Source organism: Dermochelys coriacea, chromosome 4, assembly GCF_009764565.3.
Source record: "Dermochelys coriacea isolate rDerCor1 chromosome 4, rDerCor1.pri.v4, whole genome shotgun sequence".
Taxonomy (NCBI): Eukaryota; Metazoa; Chordata; order Testudines; family Dermochelyidae; genus Dermochelys; species Dermochelys coriacea.
Genome location: NC_050071.1, coordinates 143,065,230 through 143,086,046, shown reverse-complemented (window position 1 = coordinate 143,086,046; position 20,817 = coordinate 143,065,230). Strand labels below are relative to the sequence as shown.

At 53.2% G+C, this 20,817-nt stretch overlaps 1 protein-coding gene across 10 annotated transcripts in view; it reads left to right on the top strand.

Annotated features, from left to right (window-relative positions):
- DYSF (dysferlin) overlaps nucleotides 1-20,817 on the top strand; it is a 312,032-nt gene that overhangs the window by 71,387 nt on the left and 219,828 nt on the right. For all 10 annotated transcript variants that reach the window (XM_043512839.1, XM_043512838.1, XM_043512840.1 and 7 more), the window contains exon 5: nucleotides 17,348-17,462. In XM_043512839.1, coding sequence (XP_043368774.1) covers nucleotides 17,348-17,462 — 115 coding nt within the window. The remainder of the gene's footprint in view (nucleotides 1-17,347; nucleotides 17,463-20,817) is intronic.

The window sequence follows — 20,817 nt, the reverse complement described above, 5'->3', positions numbered from 1 at the left end:
GAGAAGTTATCCTTCCTTGCACAGTCTCTGTTGTCTCCCAGTCTCAGTGATTAATCAGGGGGCAAAGGTGGGGGGGGGGCTGGGGCCCTCCCTCTACTCCGGGCTCCAGCCCAGGGACCCTAATAGTATCAGCTATGGTAGCTGACCTTTTAGAAATATGACATGTACAATTCCCTGGGCTACTTCCCCCACAGCAGCCCTCACTTCCTCAAGCTCCACTTCACCCTTACCTCAGGGTCTCCTTCCTTGTGTCTGATATATGTGTACTACTCAGCCTCTCCAACAGCACAACTTCCTCCCACAGCTCCTGACATGCACCCACCTGACTGACTGGGAGACTTTTAGCTAGTTTCAGCCAGTCCCAGATTGGCTTCAGGTGTCCCAATCAACCTAGTCTTCTCCCTGCCTCCTGGAAAGTTCTTAATTGGCCCCCGGTGTCTTAATTGACCTGGAGCAGCTGCCATTTCACTTACCCTGGTACCAGGGATTTGTTTAGCCTGGAGCGAATCTCTCTCTCTCTCTCTCTCTCTCTCTCTCTCCCATAGCCTTTTAGCTTGGAGGGAGGTGGGAAGCTGCTACTCCTGCTGCTAGGCCCTAAGCTCTCCCTGCTGCTCCAGCTGCTCCCCTGGCTGGGCCAGACACCCCCCCCCCCCCCGGATCTCTGCTACCTGGTTGCTGGACCCCCCACTCTAGGGTGCTGCTGCTGCTCCAACTGCAGCCCCGAGGTGGGGGGGGCTGCTAGCCCACTCCCCAGAGAGGAGGAGTGAGGGACCCCAACCACTGCTGTTGTGGACACCACCACCATCACCACCACCTGAGAGGGGTCCTTTCTGCCTGCCTGGATCACCACCTGGAGTTCCTGGAGCTGCTGCTGCTGCTGCTGCTGTTGCGGAGTCTCCTGGCTGGAGCTGCTGAAGCCAGAGGAGGAGCAGAAGAGGACCATCTACCAGTGGGGGAGCACCTAGAGACTTTGCAGACCACCGTGGAGGGGGCCTAAGACTGAGTAATTTTCAAACTGTGCTCTTGTGGTGGGGGTCTTGACTGTGTTTCCAGGGACACAGGGGTGTGGCGTGGAGCTGCCCCCAATCCATCTGTGTGTCCCCCCAACCCCCACCACTACTACCACCACCACTGCCCCCTCCACTACCCCACCGGCTGTATACCATCTGCCTCAGCTCCTGCCTCTGGACTCAGCTGCTTGCTTGGCTTGCCTCGCCCTATTTCCACCCTTTGGGCCAGAAGCAGCAGCCAGCTAAAAAAGACTTGTGTAAGCGCACGTGGGTGCATGTGCCCCCCTGACTGTCTACCCCCCAGCTTGCCCTTTACTACCTGCCCCATTTGCCACTTGTAGCTTTGCCCCCCCTTTTGTCCCAGCCCCCCGTACTAGCTTCAGTTTGTTTGCCTGCCCCGCCCATTTCCTTCTGCAGCCTTTGTTTGTTTGCCCCGCCCCAGCCTCTGAGGCTCGCCCCTTGGTTTCCCTGTTCTACCCCCAGACCGCTTAGCCCCTCGCTCCGTGTGCCCATGCCCCCTCCCATGCGCTTGTGCAATTCCCCTTTTTAGTTGCAACCCTCTTCACTGCACCCCCAATGTTGTTGTATCCCCCCCTCCCCTAGTGCAGCAAGAGGAGCCGGAATTCCACCTTGTGTCGGTGACTGACCCCTAACCCCTGATTGCCCCCCATCCAGCCCACCCCTTTTGGCGCCCTCCTCCCCTGCCTGCAGCCTAGCGGGGAGGAGTGGTCGACCTGCTTCCCCTCTCCCCTCCTCCTTCTGGTGTCCCCCCTTCCCTCCTTGCTCATGATGGCGGGGATGAGATGGGTGGGACCCCTCCAGCAGCCCAAACTCCCCCTCCCCCACCTACCCCTCCATCACCTCCCCAAGCTTCTACCTCCGCTGCCGAACCATCTGCCATCGCCCCCGCTGGGGCACCAGCAGTGATGGGCACTGGGGTGACCTCCACTGCTGCCACGTCTCTCACCCCCTCAGATTCGGGGGGGAGCCCCCCCAGCTGGCGGGAAAGGCCAGGGGAAGAAGAAAGGAAAGGGCCCCGCTAAGAAGACCAGGCCCTCCATGGCAGGGGCTGCCCCCAATGCCCCGGCCCCATCTCCAGCTGGGGCGCCCCTCCCCGCTGTTCCCTCCACCAGCTCTGCAGGTGTCCCTCCCCCGGCCCCCAGAGCATACGCCCAGGCGGTGGCAGCCCCCCCGCCTGCCGCTACGTCATTTCTCCAGCCCACCGCCTCCACTACCATCTATAGCGGCCGGGGCCCCTTTCCCACCATGACCAGGAAGCACGGCGTCCGTTGCCTCCTGGTGCCCGCCTCACCCCATGTGGAGACCTATGTGCGGGCGTTGGCGAGGGTGGTGGGGCCCACGGCCATTGTGGCGGCCTCCAAAATGTATGGCAAGGTCGTCTTCTTCTTAGCATCGGAGGCCGCCGCCCAGGAGGCGGTGGAGAAGGGCCTGGCGGTGGGGGGCGTGTTCGTCCCTTTAGAGCCGCTAGAGGACCTGGGCGTCCGCCTGGTCCTGACCTCCGTCCCTCCCTTTCTCCCCAATGCCGCCCTGTTACCCGCCCTTTCTGCCTTGGGGAAGCCCATCTCTGTCATCAGCCCTCTCCCGTTGGGCTGCAAAGACCCCGCCCTCCGACACGTCCTCTCCTTCCGCCGGCAAGTGCAGCTTCAACTGCCGCCGGCGGCCCGCGACGGAGAGGCGCTGGAGGGGTCCTTCCTAGTCCCCTACCAGGGGACCCCTTACAGGGTGCATTACTCCACGGGGGAGGCCCGGTGCTACCTCTGCCGGGCAATGGGGCACGTCCGGAGGGACTGCCCCTTGGCCCGGCAAGGAGGGGCATCCGGGACGCCCGAGCCCCGGCAGGGCACCGGCCCCATCATCGCCGGCGCCCCTGGCTGCCCGGCGCCCGAAACCACCCCTCCTCCTTCCCAGTCCACCATTGCTCCTGCTCAGGCCCAAGGGGCACCCCCCCCACTATGCCCAGACGAGCGGGAGAACCCCGCCCCCGCTGTTTGCAATCTGGCGAGGCCTGTGGAGGAGGGTGCGGCAGGGACACCGCCCTGCATGGGAGAGGGCCCGCCCCAAGGGGAATCTTCCCTCCCTTGTGCTGCCCCACCGTTACCCCCTCGAGTCCCTGAGCCATCGCCTCTGCCCCCTGACACAACCCCTGCTAGCCAGCCCCCGGATGATGCCATGGAGGGCTGGGCCCTAGTCAAGGGGAAGCGAGGCAAGCGGAAGGCTCGAGCTCCGCTCCTCCCATCTGACGCGGAGGCCCCCCGGAAGACCAGGAAGGGGGGCACCGATGCCGAGCCTTCCGTTCTACCCACGGGTGTGTTCCACCCACCAGAGCCGGCTGGGGAAGACGTGGCAGCATTGGAAGGCAGCATCTCCCCTCCACAGGAGTCCCTCCCCTCCAAGACCCCCGAGGCACCATCTGAAACCCCAGTGTGCCCCGAAGCAATCATCGCGTCAGGTGCCGGCGGGGAGAATCCCGGGGTAGCGAAAAACAATTTCCCGTCTATATATGAGGAGATCGAGGCCCTGGGTCTGACCCCGGTCACCCAGGGGGAGGACGATCCTATGCCAGCGGGTCTCGATCTGGGCGACCTCACTCCAGCCCCCCTTTCCCCATGTTCCCTCCCCCTAATCGTTGCTTCTGCTCCCACCTCCGAGGAGCCCCTGGACTCCTCCATCAACCCGGCTGCAGAGGGCACCCCGCTGAGAGCCGCCGAGCCAGTTGAGGCGACGGCCAGTGCCACGCAGCTGGAACCTGAGCCACCAGGGGCATCCCTCGCTGGTGAGGAGCATTCGACCTCCTTCCCGGGAGAGGGCCCGACAGAAGAGAGTCCATCTCCTGATGCCGTGGCTGCCAAATCCACCAGAGAGCTTGCGCCCGGCATCGGTGAGAGCTCTCTCCCGACCCAGACTCTCACCTCTACCCCTGCCCCTGCCCTTATCCCACCCACCTCCCGAGATATTATTGCCACCCCTGGGACTGTCTCCTTCCCCTTTCCAACAGATGACTCCCAGGGAATGGCCTTTGTGTTTGCCCGTCCCGACCCACCAGGGGCTGCTATCCTCCCTCCGCCGCCCTCTATCGCCCCAGCATTCAGGCCAACCCATCAGGAGCCCCGTCGGGGGTCCGCACCCTGTCTGCCCGTCTCGCTGGGCCACGGGGCTGTACCAAGGGCCCCATCGGGAAGCAACCAGACCATAACCCCAGCCCCCCATGCGCTGCGAGAGGAGTTGCGGGAGTTCCTAGAAGACGTCCGTGGCTCCCGCAACAAAGTCCAGCTTGCCCTCCAGCGATGGGGGGACTTTAATCAAATCCTCCGGGCCGCAAGGGCCCTCATGGGGGAGGGGAAAAGGACCGGGAGACAGGGCGCCGCGGCCTACCAGCGGGTCCGCCACTTCCGTGACTCCTTACTCACCTACGGGGTGGGTCACGGACTGCTGCGCGGCCTGCCGGGAGCCGGGAGCGTCCCGGCCGGCGAGGATCCCCCCCAGCCCTCCTCATGGCACCCTTTACCATGGCAACATTGAACACCCGTGGCTGTAGGATGGGTCTCCGCAGGTCCCAGGTGCTCTCCTTCCTTCGAGAGGGGAGGTACTCTGTGGTTTTCCTGCAGGAGACCCATACGGATCCGACCGCCGAAGACAGCTGGCGGCTGGATTGGGGGGACAGGGTCTACTTTAGCCACCTCACAGTTCATACGGCTGGAGTGGCAACCCTGTTCTCCCCCGACCTACGGCCCGAGGTGCTGGGGGTCGCCGAGGCTGTGCCGGGTCGCCTGCTGCACCTCCGGGTCCGCATGGAGGGGCTTGTAGTCAACCTCGTCAACATCTATGCCCCAGCAGCGAGCCCGGAGCGGCTGCAATTCTATCAGCAGGCGTCCGCCTTCCTCGGCACCTTGGATCCTCAGGAGTGCCTGGTCCTGGGAGGGAACTTTAACATCACCCTCGAGGAACGGGACCGCTCGGGGACCGAGCAGAGCCTGGCCGCCGTCGCCGTCCTCCAGGAGATAGTCGAACACCACTCCCTGGTGGACGTCTGGCACGACCACCACCCGGATGACACTTCCACGTTCACCTTTGTCCGGATGGAGGCCCATCGGTCATGCCACTCCCGGTTGGACCGCATTTATTTGTCACACTTTCATCTTACACGAGCCCACTCCTCCAGCATCCGGCCGGCCCCATTTTCTGATCATCATATAGCCACCGTGACAGCCTCCCTCTGCGCGGAGAGGCCGGGGCCGGCCTATTGGCATTTTAACAACAGCTTGCTGGAGGATGCGGGCTTCATGGCATCCTTCCGGGAGTTCTGGCTGGCCTGGCGAGGGCAGCGGCGTGCCTTTCCCTCGGCGTGGCAGTGGTGGGATCTAGGGAAGGTGCGCGCCCGGCTCTTCTGCCGTGACTACATCCGGGGCGCCAGCCGACAGAGGGATGCGGCGATAGAGCAGTTGGAACGGGAGGTCTTAGAGATGGAGAGGCGTCTGGCCGGCAGCCCCAAGGATCCACCCCTCTGCGGAGCATGCCGGGAGAAGCGGGAGGAGCTCCGGACCCTCGAGGACCATCGGGCCCGGGGTGCCTTTGTTCGATCCCGCATCCGTCTCCTTCGGGAGATGGATCGCGGCTCCTGCTTCTTCTACGCGCTGGAGAAAAAGAGGGGGGGCTAAAAAACATGTCATCTGCCTACTGGCAGAAGATGGCACCCTCCTCACGGATCCGGGTGGAGATGTGCAGGAGGGCGAGAGCCTTCTACGCAAGCCTTTTCTCCCCGGATCCAACCGATCCTAACGCTTGCAGAGTGCTCTGGGAGGAGCTCCCGACGGTCAGCGCGGGCGACCGAGACCGGCTAGAGCTGCCTCTCACTCTGGCCGAGTTCTCGGAAGCCCTCCGTCGCATGCCCACCAATAAATCTCTGGGCATGGACGGGCTGACCGTGGAGTTCTACCGCGTGTTCTGGGACGTCCTGGGCCCAGACCTAGTCACCGTCTGGGCCGAGTCTTTGCAGAGCGGGGTCCTCCCTCTTTCGTGCAGGCGAGCCGTGCTCGCCTTATTGCCGAAGAAGGGGGACATCTGCGATTTACGAAATTGGCGTCCCGTCTCGCTCCTCAGCACGGACTACAAAGTCGGTGGCAAAAGCCATCTCGCTGCGGCTAGGGTCCGTGCTGGCGGACGTGGTCCACCCAGACCAGCCCTACACCGTCCCGGGCCGCAGCATCTTCAACAATCTATATGTGGTCCGGGACCTATTGGAACTCGGGTGTAGGGATGGTCTGTCATTCGCCCTCCTGTCCTTAGATCAGGAGAAGGCGTTCGACAGGGTGGATCACGGGTATCTCCTGAGCACTCTGCAAGCGTTTGGCTTCGGACCCAGGTTTGTGAGTTTTCTCCGGGTGCTGTACGCCTCCGCAGAGTGTCTGGTCAGGCTCAACTGGACCCTGACCAAACCGGTCAGCTTCGGGCGAGGAGTACGGCAGGGGTGCCCCCTCTCGGGCCAGCTGTACACTCTGGCAATTGAGCCCTTCCTCTGTCTCCTCCGAAGGAGGTTGACAGGGTTGGTGCTGTGGGAGCCGGAGCTGCGGCTGGTCCTGTCGGCGTACGCTGACGACGTGCTCCTCGTGGTCCAGGACCCGGGCGACTTGGTGCGGGTGGAGGCTTGCCAGGCTATCTATTCAGCAGCCTCCTCCGTGCAGGTCAACTGGGTAAAGAGCTCTGGCTTGGTGGTAGGGGACTGGCGGCAGGCGAGCTCCCTCCCACCCGCACTTCAGGCCATCCGATGGAGCACGGGTCCGCTGCTCTATCTGGGCGTTTACCTTTCTGCCACGCATCCCTCTCCGCCGGAGAACTGGCAGAATTTAGAGGGCGGAGTGATAGAGCGGCTCCGGAAATGGACAGGACTACTCCGGTGCCTCTCCCTTCGAGGGAGAGCGCTAGTGCTTAATCAACTAGTCCTGTCCATGCTCTGGTACCGGCTCAACACCCTGGTCCCGTCCCCGGGTTTCCTGGCCAACCTCCGGACATCGATTCTGGAGTTCTTTTGGTCAGGACTGCACTGGGTCCCTGTAGGGGTTCTCCATCTACCTCTGGAGGAGGGAGGGCAGGGCCTAAAATGTCTGCTCACTCAGGTCCATGTCTTCCCCCTCCAGGCCCTTCAGAGGCTCCTTTATGGTGCAGGTAGTTCGGCGTGGAGCATACTGGCGCATGCCTTCCTGCGCTGCTTCCGAGGGCTCCGATACGACCGGCAGCTCCTTTATCTCCATCCAAGAGGTCTTCCACGAGACCTCTCCGGGCTGCCGGTCTTCTACCAGGACCTCCTCCGGACCTGGAAACTTTACAACGACTAGGTCCGTGGTGGCCACCGAGGAGGCAGATCTCCTCTTGGAGCCCCTGCTACACAACCCCCAGCTCCGTGTGCAGGTGGCGGAGTCCTGCTTGGTGCGCCAGAGGTTGATCCTGGCAGAGGTCACAAGAGTCGGAGACCTCCTGGACTATGACCGGGGAGACTGGCTGGATCCCCTGATGCTCGCTCAGCGCATGGGACTTTCCAGACCTTGTACTCCCCGGCGCGTACTTCAGGAGGTGAAGGCCGCTTTGCTGCCCGCTGCTCGGGTTCATCTCGACCGGGTCCTGCACGAGGGCACGCCCCACCCACCCGTTACCCCAGGCCCACCGGACATTTTAATTGGACCCCTGCCCCGTGGACCCAACCGACCCCTTCTCCCCTTCACTGGAAGCTGGCTGCACGAGATGCCAAGAAAACATCTCTACACGCTCGTGCTCCACACCCTTCACGCCCGCACCCTTGTGTCCCGCCCCGATACAAAATGGCGGGACCTCCTGTCACCTTTGGAGGGTGAGGAGCCCCGGTGGGCCAGCCTATATTCCACCTTAGTACCAAGGCCCACCGGGGATGTCAGTTGGCGGCTCCTTCACGGAGCCGTGAGCACGGGCGTGTACTTGGCGCGGTTCACTTCAATCCCAGACACCTGCCTCTTTTGCGGCGTGAGGGATACCCTGGCACATGTATACCTGGAGTGTGCCAGGCTGCAGCCCCTATTCCGGCTCCTCACCAATATTTTATTATGTTTTTGGTTGCACTTCTCCCCTCACCTTCTCATTTATGCACTCCCTATCCGTGGCCCCACAAAGTCACGGGATCTCCTGGTCAACCTCCTCCTGGCCCTAGCAAAAATGGCCATCTATAAAACCAGAGTGAGGAGGTTGGCCGATGGAGTCTCCTGTGACTGTGGGGCCTATTTCCAATTCTCGGTTCGTTCACGTATCCGGGCAGAGTTCCTCTGGGCGGCGTCCTCTGACTCCCTTGACGCCTTTGAGGAGCAGTGGGCGCTGTCCGGGGTTCTCTGCGCGGTGTCCCCGTCCGGTTCCCTTCGTTTGACCCTTTGACTGCACTCCTGTCCCTGTTATTCTATTAGTTGTCCCCCGGAATTTTTTGGGTATCTAGGTCCTGTGGATCCCCCTTTTAGGCTGGGGGGGATCCTTTAGCGGTGGACGGGCTTCGCCCGCCCACTTCCTGGATCCCAATAAGACTACTTTTCTATAGCCTTTGGCCTTGCCCCGTCACATCAAATAAATTTGTTAGTCTCTAAGATGCCAAAGTACTCCTTTTCTTTTTGCAACTAACATGGCTGCTACTCTGAAACCTGTTCTTAAAAGAAGAATTTTAATTGAAGAAAAAAAGTAAAAGAATCACCTCTGTAAAATCAGAATGGTAAATACCTTACAGGGTAATCAGATTCAAAACATAGAGAATCCCTCTAGGCAAAACCTTAAGTTACGAAAGACACAAAAACAGCAATATACATTCCATCCAGCACAGCTATTTTATCAGCCATTTAAACAAAACAGAATCTAACGCATATGTAGCTAGATTACTTACTAAGTTCTAAGACTCCATTCCTGTTCTGTTCCCGGCAAAAGCATCACACAGACAGAGAGAGCCTTTATTTCTCCTCCCCTCCAGCTTTGAAAGTATCTTGTCTCCTCACTGGTCATTGTGGTCAGGTGCCAGCGAGGTTATCCTAGCTTCTTAACCCTTTACAGGTGAAAGGGGTTTTCCTCTGGCCAGGAGGGATTTAAAGGTGTTTACCCTTCCCTTTATATTTAATAATGAAGAGGACTGGTCACCAGTTCAATGGGATCTGGATCACTTGGGAAACTAGGTGCAAGCAAACAGTATGGGTTTTAATGTAAATGTCTACATCTAGAAACAAAGAATGTAGACCTCACTTACAGGATGGGGGGGCTCTATGCTGGGAAGCAGGAACTCTGAAAAATATTTGGGTTGTGGTGGATAATCAGCTGAACATGAGCTCTCAGCGTGATCTCTTTTGTGCTTATGTAGTGCCTAGTATAAGGGGGAAAATAATAAAAAATCACCAGAGCTGTGGCTAGACAACTGCCCTGAAAATCAGGCCGAAGGTGTCTCAGGTTGGGCAATTAAAAATGAAGGCACCCAAAGTGAGAGGCAGCACTGCAAACCCAAGGAATCAAGAATCATGACGTTACCTTAAATATCATGGGATTTTTCAACACTGGGTTTGCTGCCGTTGCTCTCAAGCTATTCCACACCAGGATCCTCTTTCACCTCGAAATTCTCCTCCCATTTAGCCTATACCCCCTAACACTTCCCCGGGGCAGGGGATAGCGAGGAGAGCTGGCTGGTTAATGGATTTCCTGTCCCATGACATTTTTTGAGATATTGAAAACATTTCCCGCCTGAATTGAGATGAAAAATTGAAATCCCGAAAACCTTTGCAAACTTAAAAAAAAAAAAAAATCAGTTTGAGTTGATCAATTTTGTTTCAGTATAGGCCATGTACATTTTTTTTGCTATAACTAGCTTAAATTTCAAAGCAAAAAGACTTTTTGAACAAAATCCCGCAATTTTTCATTTTCAAAATCTTGAAACATTTTGACAAATTCACAATATTTTCCACAATGTTTTTGGGTAGGAAGAAACTCATGGAAATGGCCCGTTCCCACAAGATGTTTTAGATTTGATGGATCTGCGTTTTCTGCTGAAAAGAGCTTTTGTCACCGATTTCCTGACAAGCTCTAGTTGTGAGTCCCTGACACCTCTTTGTGACCCCTAAGAGGGGCAAGGATCCTGAATCCCAGTTTGAGAACCAACCCATGGTCTGCCATCTCTGGGGCTACAGAATAGGGAGTAGGAGACGCCCCAGGGGCTGAGGCACAATCTGGTTCTGAGAGTTAGCTTCGGTGTTATTGGTTTTAAAGACTGGCAAAAGGGCAGCTTGGGGTGGGGGGGGGCCTCGGGAAGTTCTGCAGTCAACCCATCATTCACCTGAACTGATCTCAGTGGGAGATAAAATACTTCACAGTGGGAGGAGGACAGCAGAGGCTAGACTGGCAGGGTTGGTAGACAATTCAGGAGATGGATTAAACATCCGTGCATGGAATGGGTGGGGTGTGTGTTCATCTGCTTGTGATTCCTGTCCCCTTTCCACACCGTCACTGTGTAACTGCTCTGGAAAGAATCATCACTGGATCTGCGATTTGGGCCCAGTCAGCGTTGCTTGGGCATGCAAAAGCGCTCACTCCTCCAGTCTTTACCCACCTGCCAGGCAATGCCTCTTTAACTGGAATGTCATGGAACCACGCTGTCTCGCGACGGGCCCCGCTTGCACTTCATTCTTCTGTTAAACGAAAGCTTAGACTGCCAGTCTCTCAGAGGTAGAGACTCCATCTGTGTCTGAACTGTCCAGCACCAGGCACATCTATAGCATGGTACCATTGATCAGTAACCGCTCAGATGAGCTTCTGCAAGCTTCCCCACAGGAGTGAGTTCACTTCATCCCTCAGTCACTTTGGTTAGCCTGTTAGAGCCTCTCCTCTGGAAGCAGCCTGCAATTAAAGTCCAAACAAATGGACACGTACTTCCTCACTGAGGATCAAGTTCCAAACTGGTAGGTCAAATTCTGCAGTGTGTGTAAGTCAGTGTTGCCAATGCGCTGTGAATCTGTTGTGAGTCTCATGGTGTCCAGAGCTTTCTTAGCTCTCCTGCTCCTAGATCCTGTGATTAGGTGAAAATCTCCCCTTTTATTCTTTTAAAAAGTAGTGAGTGGATTGCCGAGAAAAGACTGGAAGCAAGCCCTGCTAAAGGCTGAAAGACCAACCGGCAAATACAAAGATGATTTTTTATGAACATCTCATGGTTTTAAACCAATCTCGTGCTTTTTGGGACCTGACGTGAACATTTGGGGTTTGCACTTCTGAATGCTGCTGTATAATAACCTTCACAGCTGGTATAAGTGGGTGAGAAAGTGGGTAGAGGTGATAGAGCAGTTCAGTTGTGCCAACTGGGCATTTTGTGGGTACACAGAGCAATTGTCACTTAGATTCATAGATACTAAGGTCAGAAGGGACCATTCTGATCATCTAGTCTGACCTCCTGCACAGCGCAGGCCACAGAATCTCACCCACCCACTCTTACGAAAAACCTCACCTATGTCTGAGCTATTGAAGTCCTCAAATTGTGGTTTAAAGACTTCAAGGAGCAGAGAAGCCTCCCTCAAGTGACCCGTGCCTCATGCTACAGAGGAAGGCGAAAAACCTCCAGGGCCTCTTCCAATCTGCCCTGGAGGAAAATTCCTTCCACTTGCATGCTGAGATGGCAGGAGCAGCAGCAGCGGGAAAGCCAGTGTGTGGAAGAGAAGGTAGTTTGTAAATTCCTAGAGTTTAAGGCCAGAAGGGACCATTCGATCATGTGGTCTGATGTCCTGTCTGGCACAGGCCAGAGAATGTCACCCAGTGACCTTTGCATTGAGCCCAGTCACTTGTGTTGGGCTAAAGCATAAAATTAATCCCTTCCCTTACTTTGTACCATCCTGTTTTTCCTTCTACTCTTTCCCCCCTAGCATGGCATTTCCAGCATCACAGCTCTCTCCAGTCCTGGAGCTAGTTAAATGTTTTCAAATATTAAAATTTCAACCATGTTTCAAATGTTAAAAAAATTGAGGAAAAAACTGGTGGAATTTTTTGTGAAATTTGTCCCCTATAGCTGGCCAAAATTTTTCAAAATTAAAAAAAAAATCAATCTCATTTGTCTCTTCTTTTTGACCAGCTCTGCCACAGTGGGACATTGAAGCAGAAAGAAGAGTGCCATCTATGAATGACTTGCTTGTCACCATGAAAGGTTTTCCAAAGTAAAACTATTTCTCCATGTTATTTCTCCCCCCCACCCCACCCCACACTGTTCCTCAGATGTTCTTTTTTCAGAGTAGCAGCCGTGTTAGTCTGTATTCGCAAAAAGAAAAGGAGTACTAACAAAATTTGTTAGTCTCTAAGGTGCCACAAGTACTCCTTTTCTTTTTTCAGATGTTCTTGTTAACTGCTGGAAATGGCCCATCTTGCTTGTCACCATGAAAGGTTTTCCTCCTCCTCCTCCCCCCACCCCCGCTGGTGATGGCTCATCTTAAGTGATCACTCTCCTTATAGTAAAAAGAAAAGGAGTACTTGTGGCACCTTAGAGACTAACAAATTTATTAGAGCACAAGCTTTCGTGAGCTACAGCTCACTTCATCGGATGCATTTAAGTGAGCTGTAGCTCACGAAAGCTTATGCTCTAATAAATTTGTTAGTCTCTAAGGTGCCACAAGTACTCCTTTTCTTTTTGCGAATACAGACTAACACGGCTGCTACTCTGAAATCTATGAATGACTGATACCTTTGCCCTGGGACTCCCTGTTCTTTTCCATGGAAGTCTCGAGCCTTGCTCACCTTGTTATATATGATAAGATCCCAGTTGAATAAAATGTGTCAACAGCTGAGGATTTACAGTAGAAAGTTCCTGTTTCCCTGGTGCAGTTTGTTAGTGCATTTGCAGATGGACAGTAGAGAGGCTGTGAATCTCTTTTTGGCTGTTAAGGTTTCATCTTGGGACTGAATTGTTACTGACATAAAATCCTCCATCTAGCATACACCAGATTTTAGGGTGTTGCAATCTGCTGTTCGTACAGATGGGACAACCACCTCCCCCTCCAAGATAGATTCCATTTCCAGAAAGAGGCAGGGATGCAGCTGTCTGGGTGTCTATTTGATCTGCCTTGAAGGCATGGACAGCACACTGCGATTTGCATATAAAACAGGGATTCAGTCTTGTTTTAATTCTGAAAAACAGAACGAATCCTCCCCAGACTTGCCCCACTGGCTCTCCAAGTGAAGATTCAATGTTCTGTCAGGTTGCAAGTCAATCTGGGCATTGGTTTGAGTTACTGAGGAATGCGCTTAGATTGTTAGCTCTTTGGGGCAGGAACCGGCTTTTTATTCTGTGATTGTACAGCGCCTTGCATAGTGAGGACCTGAGCCATGAATGGAGCTTCTAGGTGCTGTGGTAATAATACACATAGATTTCTGTAAAGGGATTCACTTGCTCCCGCATGACATTTTGATTAAAAAATTAGAATGATGTAAAATTAAAACGGCACACATTAAATGGATTAAAAGCTGGCTAACTATAAAGTGGGGACTTAGGAGTTGGAAGCAACAGAGGAGAAGAAAGACGTAGGTGTATTGGTTGACTACAGGATGACTATGAGCTGCCAATATGCTGCAGCTGTGAGAAAGGCTAATGTGATCCTAGGATGCATCAGACAAGGTATTTCCAGTAGAGAGAGAGAGAGAGAAGTGTTAGTACCATTATACAAGGCACTGGTGAGCCCTCATCTGGAATATTGTGTGCAGTTCTGGTCTGCCACATGTAAGAAGGATGAATTCAAACTGGAACAGGTGCAAAGAAGGCTACTAAGGTGATCTGAGGAATGGAAAACCTACTGTATGTGAAGAGACTCAGAGAGCTTGGCTTATTGAGCCTAACCAAACAAAGGCTGAGGGGAGATATGATTTCTCTGTATAAATACATCAGAGGGATAAATACCAGGGAGGGAGAGGAGTTATTTAAGTTAAGTGTCAATGTGGACATACGAACCAATGGCTATAAACCGGCCATCAACAGTTTAGGCTCGAAATTAGGCGAAAGTTTCTAACCACCAGAGGAGTGAAGTTCTGGAACAGGCTCCCAAGGGGAGCAGTGCGGGCAAAAAACCTAAATGGTTTCAAGACTGAGCTAGAGAAGGGATGGTCTGAGGAGACTGACTACAAGGCATGTAGCCGATCTGCGACGGCTAGTAGCAAATATCCCCAGTGGCTGGTGATGGGACACTCGACGGGGAGGGCTCTGAGTTACTGCAGAGGATTCTTTCCCAGGTGACTGGCTGCTGGATCTTGCCAAAATGTTCAGGGTCAGGAAGGAATTTTCCCCCAGGTCAGATTGTCACAGATTTTTTGCCTCCTGCTGGAACATGGGGCATGGGTCACTTACAGGTTTAAACTAGTGTAAATGGTTGACTCTTAACCTGAAGTCCGTAAATCATGATCTGGGACTTCAGTAACTCAGCCCAGGGGTGGTGAGCCTTCCCAAAAGTGTGGGGGCGGGGGAAGGAGAGGGGCCGCTGCCTCCTCTGTGGCCCCCCCTTCCCCTTGTGGCCCCGCCCCCTGGCCAGGCCGGCAGCTGGAGCCTGGCTGGGGAGCCAAGGCAGCTCTGGACAGCTGCGGATCCTCTGCCTGCCTGGGGTGGGAGAGCCTGAGAGCAGCCCCCAGCCTGTGTCCTGGCCCCCGGGACCCCAGCCAAGGGCAGGTGGAGGGTCCGCAGCTCCCCACAGCTGCCCACACGGCTCTTACTATGGCTGGGCTGCAGCACCGAGGACCTGCCCCCTGTCTGGAGTAAGAGCCATGTTGGCAGCTGTGAAGTGCTGCAGACCCTCCATCTGCCTTGGGTGGGGGTCCCTGTGGGGTGGGGACACGGGCTGGGGGCTGCTCTCAGGGCCCCCCACCCCAGGCTCTCCAGAGCTGGCCGAGTTCCAGCTGCCGGCCTGGCCAGGGGGCGGGGTCTTGGGGGAAAGAGGAGGGGCAGGGCCCGTGATGAAAAGTGGGAGGGCCGTGGCCCCCTGAACCCCTCTGCTCCCCATTCCGGCGTCCCTGACTCAGCCAGAGGTTAGGGGCCTATTACAGGAGTGGGTGGGTGAGGTTCTGTGGCCTGCAATGTGCAGGAGGTCAGACTAGATGATCCCGATGGTCCCTTCTGGCCTTAAAGTCTGAGTCTAACTGATCAGTCTCAAAATGTAACTGTAAATGGGGAATCCTCATGAAGGGGGTGTGTTTCTAGTGGGGAGCAGCAGGGATCAGTTCTGAGCCCTATGTTATTTGACATTTTTATCAATGACCTGGAAGAAAAACATAGAATCATCACGGGTAAGGTTTGCAGATGACACAAAAATTGGGAGAGTGGGAAATAATGAAGAAGACAGGTCACTGACACAGAGTGATCTGGATTGCTTGATAAGCTGGATACAAGCAAACAATACATGGATTTAAATATCGCTGACTATAAATATCTACATCTGGGAACAAAGGATGTAGGCCTCACTTACAGGACGGGGGACTCTATCTTGAGAAGCAGGGACTCTGAAAAAGATTTGGGGGTCCTGGTGGATAATCAGCTGAACGTGAGCTCCCAGTGTGATGCTGTGGCCAGAAGGGCGAATGTGATCTTTAGATGCATAAATGGGACTCTCCAGGAGGAGTAGAGAGGTTATTTTACCTCTGTATTTATCATTGGTGTGACCACTTCTGGAGTACCGTGTCCAGTTCTGGTGCCCACAGTTTAAGAAGGTTGTTGAGAAATTTCAGAGAAGAACCAGGAGAATGATTAGAGGGTTAGAAAACCTGCCTTATAGCGAGAGACTCCAGGAGCTCAATCTATTTAGCTTAGCCAAGAGAAGGCTCAGGGATGACTTGATCACAGACTATAAGTACCTGCCTGGAGAACAGACATTTAATCATGGGCTCTTCAGAAAGGTATAAGACGATCCAAGGGCTGGAAGTTGAAGCTAGACAAATTCAGCCAGGAAATGAGGCGTCACGTTTTAACAGTGAGAGTAATTAACGAGTGGAACAGTTTCCCCAGGGTCATGATGGATTCTCCAGCACAGACAATTTTTAAATCAAGAGTGGATGTGTTTCTGCACTAGGAGTTATTTTGGGACAGTCGTAGGGTCTGTGTGATGCAGGAGGTCCCTTCTGGCCTGGGAATCTATGAACAAAATCTGTGAATAATTAATAACAGTGGCTCCTTTTTGACAGCTAACCTTGCCCGTGACATGTGTTCAGATCCAGGGAGAGTGCCTTTGCCTTTCTCATTGACGGAGGTCTGAGCACTTTAAGAAGCCTTCTCGAAAATTCTTGAAGGTTGGCAGCCTTGTCCCTGTTTTACAGATGTGGAGACGACGGTACAGAGATGCGGAGCCGCCCAACGTACCATAGCAGTCACCGGCAGCACTGGGAATAGAACCCGTGCCTCTGGTCCCTCGACACTATGCACCACTAGCCCCCAGTCCTGCCCCTTGCCCGGCTGTGTCCCTCCAGCTCTGCTTCCTTTTCCGTTTCTGAGGAAGTTTCTCAATTCTTTGGCTTTAGAGACACTAAACAGTCTAGAGCTGCCCTCTACTGGCCGATTATTTAATCACACGTGCATCTTCAAATTGTCTAAAAAGCAGCCAACATCAGTGCTCTGTTACTTCTTGAATGGCTGGGGGAAGCTGGATGGGGTGGGGATGTATCCATTTAGCTAGGACGGAACTGGGAATTTTCTGTGCTATAAAAATGATTATTTTGCGGGAGCCCAGAAGGCAGAAACCCTTTCAAGGACAGAGCTGTCGCTTTCCCCCGCCGCACCATAATGAGTTCAGAAAAGAAGGCCAGTAGGAGCATTTTAAGCCTTTCAGTTTTGAGTCCTCTCCTTGGATGGTGTACTGGCTTGGGATGCCAGAGCCGTGGCTTCTGTTCATGGCCTAGTGGGTCATGTTGGGCAAGTCACGTCCCCTCTCTGTGCCTCAGTTTCCCCTCTGTAAAATGAGGATGATTAAACTGACCCCCATGTAAAGTGCTTCAAGAGCTACTGATGAAGAGTGCTAGATAAAGGTATTATTTGCAGGCTCAGCATCCTGGTATGTTTATTTGCGCAGCAAGTGCATCCTGTTGGGATGTACCTGGGTCACTGGGCAGCCTAGCAGGTGTGCTCTTGAGATAATGGACAGAAGGATAGGTGCATTGCATGCGCAATACCTGGTACGGCAGTGATGTATTTAACTCTGCAATTTCTTTCAGCCTGGAATGATCCCTGGCAAACGTGAGGAGGGAACAATGCACTTGAAACCACTGAGACTTGTTCTGTAATGACCTACTCAGTCGTATTGCATATGAGCCTTTTATAATGATCCTTCTCTGTTCTCCAGGCCATCCTCAACCTGCAGGTTTCCTACATTCCTCCACCCGGGGCCGCTCCTTTGTTCCCACCGCCTACCCCTCCGGAGCCAACACCGTCCACAGCTGAGCTCGACACCTTCACCGGTAAAGAGACACTCTTGCATGTGCATTTGTCGCATTTCTAGGCTGCATTCTGCTACGTGTGTAGTTTGTGTTATCTGGCCTGCACAGTGAACCCATTATTCTGGACTTTAACACTAGCATTACACTGCAGTCTGCTGAAGACATAAGAGCATAAGAACTGCCAAACTGGGTCACACCAAAGGTCCATTCCCAGCTTCTGGCAGACAGAGACTAGGGGACATCATCCCTGCCCATCCTGGCTAATAGCCATTGATGGACCTATCTTCCATGAACTTATCTAGGTCTTTTTTGAACTCTGTTATAGTCTTGGCCTTCACAACATCTTCTGGCAAGGAGTTCCACAGGTTGACTGTGCCTTGTATGAAAAAATACTTCCTTTTGTTTGTTTTAAACCTCCTACCTATTCATTTCGTTTGGTGACCCCTAGTTCTTATGTTATGAGAAGGAGTAAATAACACTTCCTTATTTACTTTCTCCACACCAGTCATGATTTTATAGACCTTGATCATCCATCTTAGTCATCTCTTTTCCAAACTGAAAAGTCCCAGTCTTATTAATCTCTCCTCATATGGCAGCCTTCCAGACCCCTCATCATTTTTGTTGCAATTTTCTGAACCTTTTCCAATTCCAGTAGATCTTTTTTGAGATGGGGTGACCACATCGGCATACAGTATTCCAGATGTGGGCGTACCATGGATTTATATAGTGGCAATATGATATTTTCTGTCTTATCTATCCCTTGTCTAATGATTCCCAACATTGTTAGCTTTTTTGACAGCTGCTGCACATTGAGTGAATGTTTTTAGTGAACTGTCCACAATGACTCTAAGATCTCTTTCTTGAGCGGTAACAGCTAATTCAGACCCCCATCATTGTATATGTATAGTTGGGATTATGTTTTCCAATGTGCATTACTTTTCACAGTGCTAGGGAGCTGAGCAATGGCGGTGAAAATGATGTGATGAATGATCCTTTGGATTTCCAGAAGTTTTTAGCAGAGAGACGGGCCTGGATCTGAACCTGTTTAGACTCTGCAAAAGTTGTATAGAATCATAGACATGTCAGGCTAGATGGGACCTGAAGAAGTCAGTAAACCTAGATCATCTCTGACAGGGGTTTGTGCAACCTGTTCTTAAAAACCTCCACAACCTCCCTTGGATGCCTGTTCCAGAGCTTCATCTACCCTTAGAGTTAGAAAGCTTTTCCTAATATCTAACCTACATCTCCTTTGCTGCAGATCACATCCATGACTTTTTGTTCTACCTTCCTCCAGATCTTTTTTTCTCAAGACTGAACATGTCCAGTTTTTTAACTTTTCATCATCGGTCACGGTTTTTGAAATCTTTACTCATTTTTGTTGTTCTCCTCTGGACTCTCTGTAATTTATCCTCATCTTTTCTAAAGTGTGGCCCCCAGAACAGGACACAGTACTCCAGTTGAGGTCTCACCAGTGTCGAGTAGAGCGGGACAGTTATTGCCTACGTTTTATATATGACACTCCCGTTAATACCCCCCAGGATGATATTAGCCCCAGCGCACCGGCTGAAAGTGGCACTAGATTCTGCCAGAACAACCCTTGCAAAGCCTGCCGAGGTATTTCCATTGCTACAGTGATCAACATCCTCCACAACACAGCTTTCAAGATCCATGGGTCCTACACGTGCCCATCACAACACATGCTGTATCTCATCCAGTGCACAAAATGCCCCAATAACCACTAGGTGGGTGAAACCAGACAATCACTGTGTTCTCAAATGAACTCACACAAGGAAATGATAAAACACCCCATCATCTGTGGGCAAATATTTTTCACAAAGCAATCACTCCGTATCTGACCTCTCAGTCTTCATCCTCAAAAGAAACCTGCCCCCTTCCAAAAGACGAGCCTGGGAGTTTAAATTCATTACTGTGCTAGACACTAAAAATCACAGACTGACCAGAGACACTGGATTTATGGCTAATTACAACAACCTAGAATCATAGAATATCAGGGTTGGAAGGGACCTCAGGAGGTCATCTAGTCCAACCCCCTGCTCAAAGCAGGACCAAACCCCAACTAAATCATCCCAGCCAGGGCTTTGTCAAGCCTGACCTTAAAAACTTCTAAGGAAGGAGATTCCACCACCTCCCTAGGTAACCCATTCCAGTGCTTCACCACCCTCCTAGTGAAAAAGTTTTTCCTAATATCCAACCTAAACCTCCCCCACTGCAACTTGAGACCATCGCTCCTTGTTCTGTCATCTGCTACCACTGAGAACAGTCTAGATCCATCCTCTTTGGAACCCCCTTTCAGGTAGTTGAAAGCAGCTATCAAATCCCCCCTCACTCTTCTCTTATGCTAAACAATCCCAGTTCCCTCAGTCTCTCCTCATAAGTCATGTATTCCAGTCCCCTAATCATTTTTGTTTCCCTCCTCTGGACATTTTCCAGTTTTTCCACATCCTTCTTGTAGTGTGGGGTCCAAAACTGGACCCAGTACTCCAAGTGAGGCCTCACCAATGTCGAATAGAGGGGAACAATCACGTCCCTCGATCTGCTGACAATGCCCCTACTTATACAGCCCAAAATGCCATTGGCCTTCTTGGCAACAAGGGCACACTGTTGACTCATATCCAGCTTCTCGTCCACTGTAACCACTAGGTCCTTTTCTGCAGAACTGCTGCCTAGCCACTCGGTCTCTAGTGTGTAGCGGTGCATGGGATTCTTCCGTCCTAAGTGCAGGACTCTGCACTTGTCCTTGTTGAACCTGTAACCCACTAACAGCCCTTTCCTCCCGCTGCTGCCCCCCTCCTTTCCTCCCTATGGCGGGAGGGGTGTTAAAGGGCCACTTCACCTCCCGTGGTCCCTTGAAATGTTGCTAACTACTTATGCTAAACAGTCTGTTTCACCCTGCGTTTAGCTGTGACAATCTGAGGCCAGGCCTGCACTAGCCAGCTTACCACAGCACAGCTGTACTGACACACCGATGTACTTCTGGGCTCCTGCATCCTAAGAAGAATCACAACAGAGAGCCACACTGTTCACTCACTGCAGCCGTGCTGGCCATGCTGTGGGGCTGCTGGGACCAGTGACTCATTCTGCAGCTCCTTGTGATGAAGGGGAGCCGGGCCAAACCTGAGTGGTGCTGTGACCCGTGGGCCAGTGTGCAGCACCACTCACTGAAATTTAGACCAGCTGCTTCTCCATTGTGGCAGTGGCTGGCTGGGCTGCCCCGAATCGTGCTACAACTCCATGCGCCAGGTCCCAAGGCCACTAGCTCAAGCGAGCGAACTTCTTTCTGTTCGCATGCAAATCTGCATTGATTAATGGGCGTTGATCCGGCCCTGCTGGCACCCCTCTGGCCACTTCTTGTTCG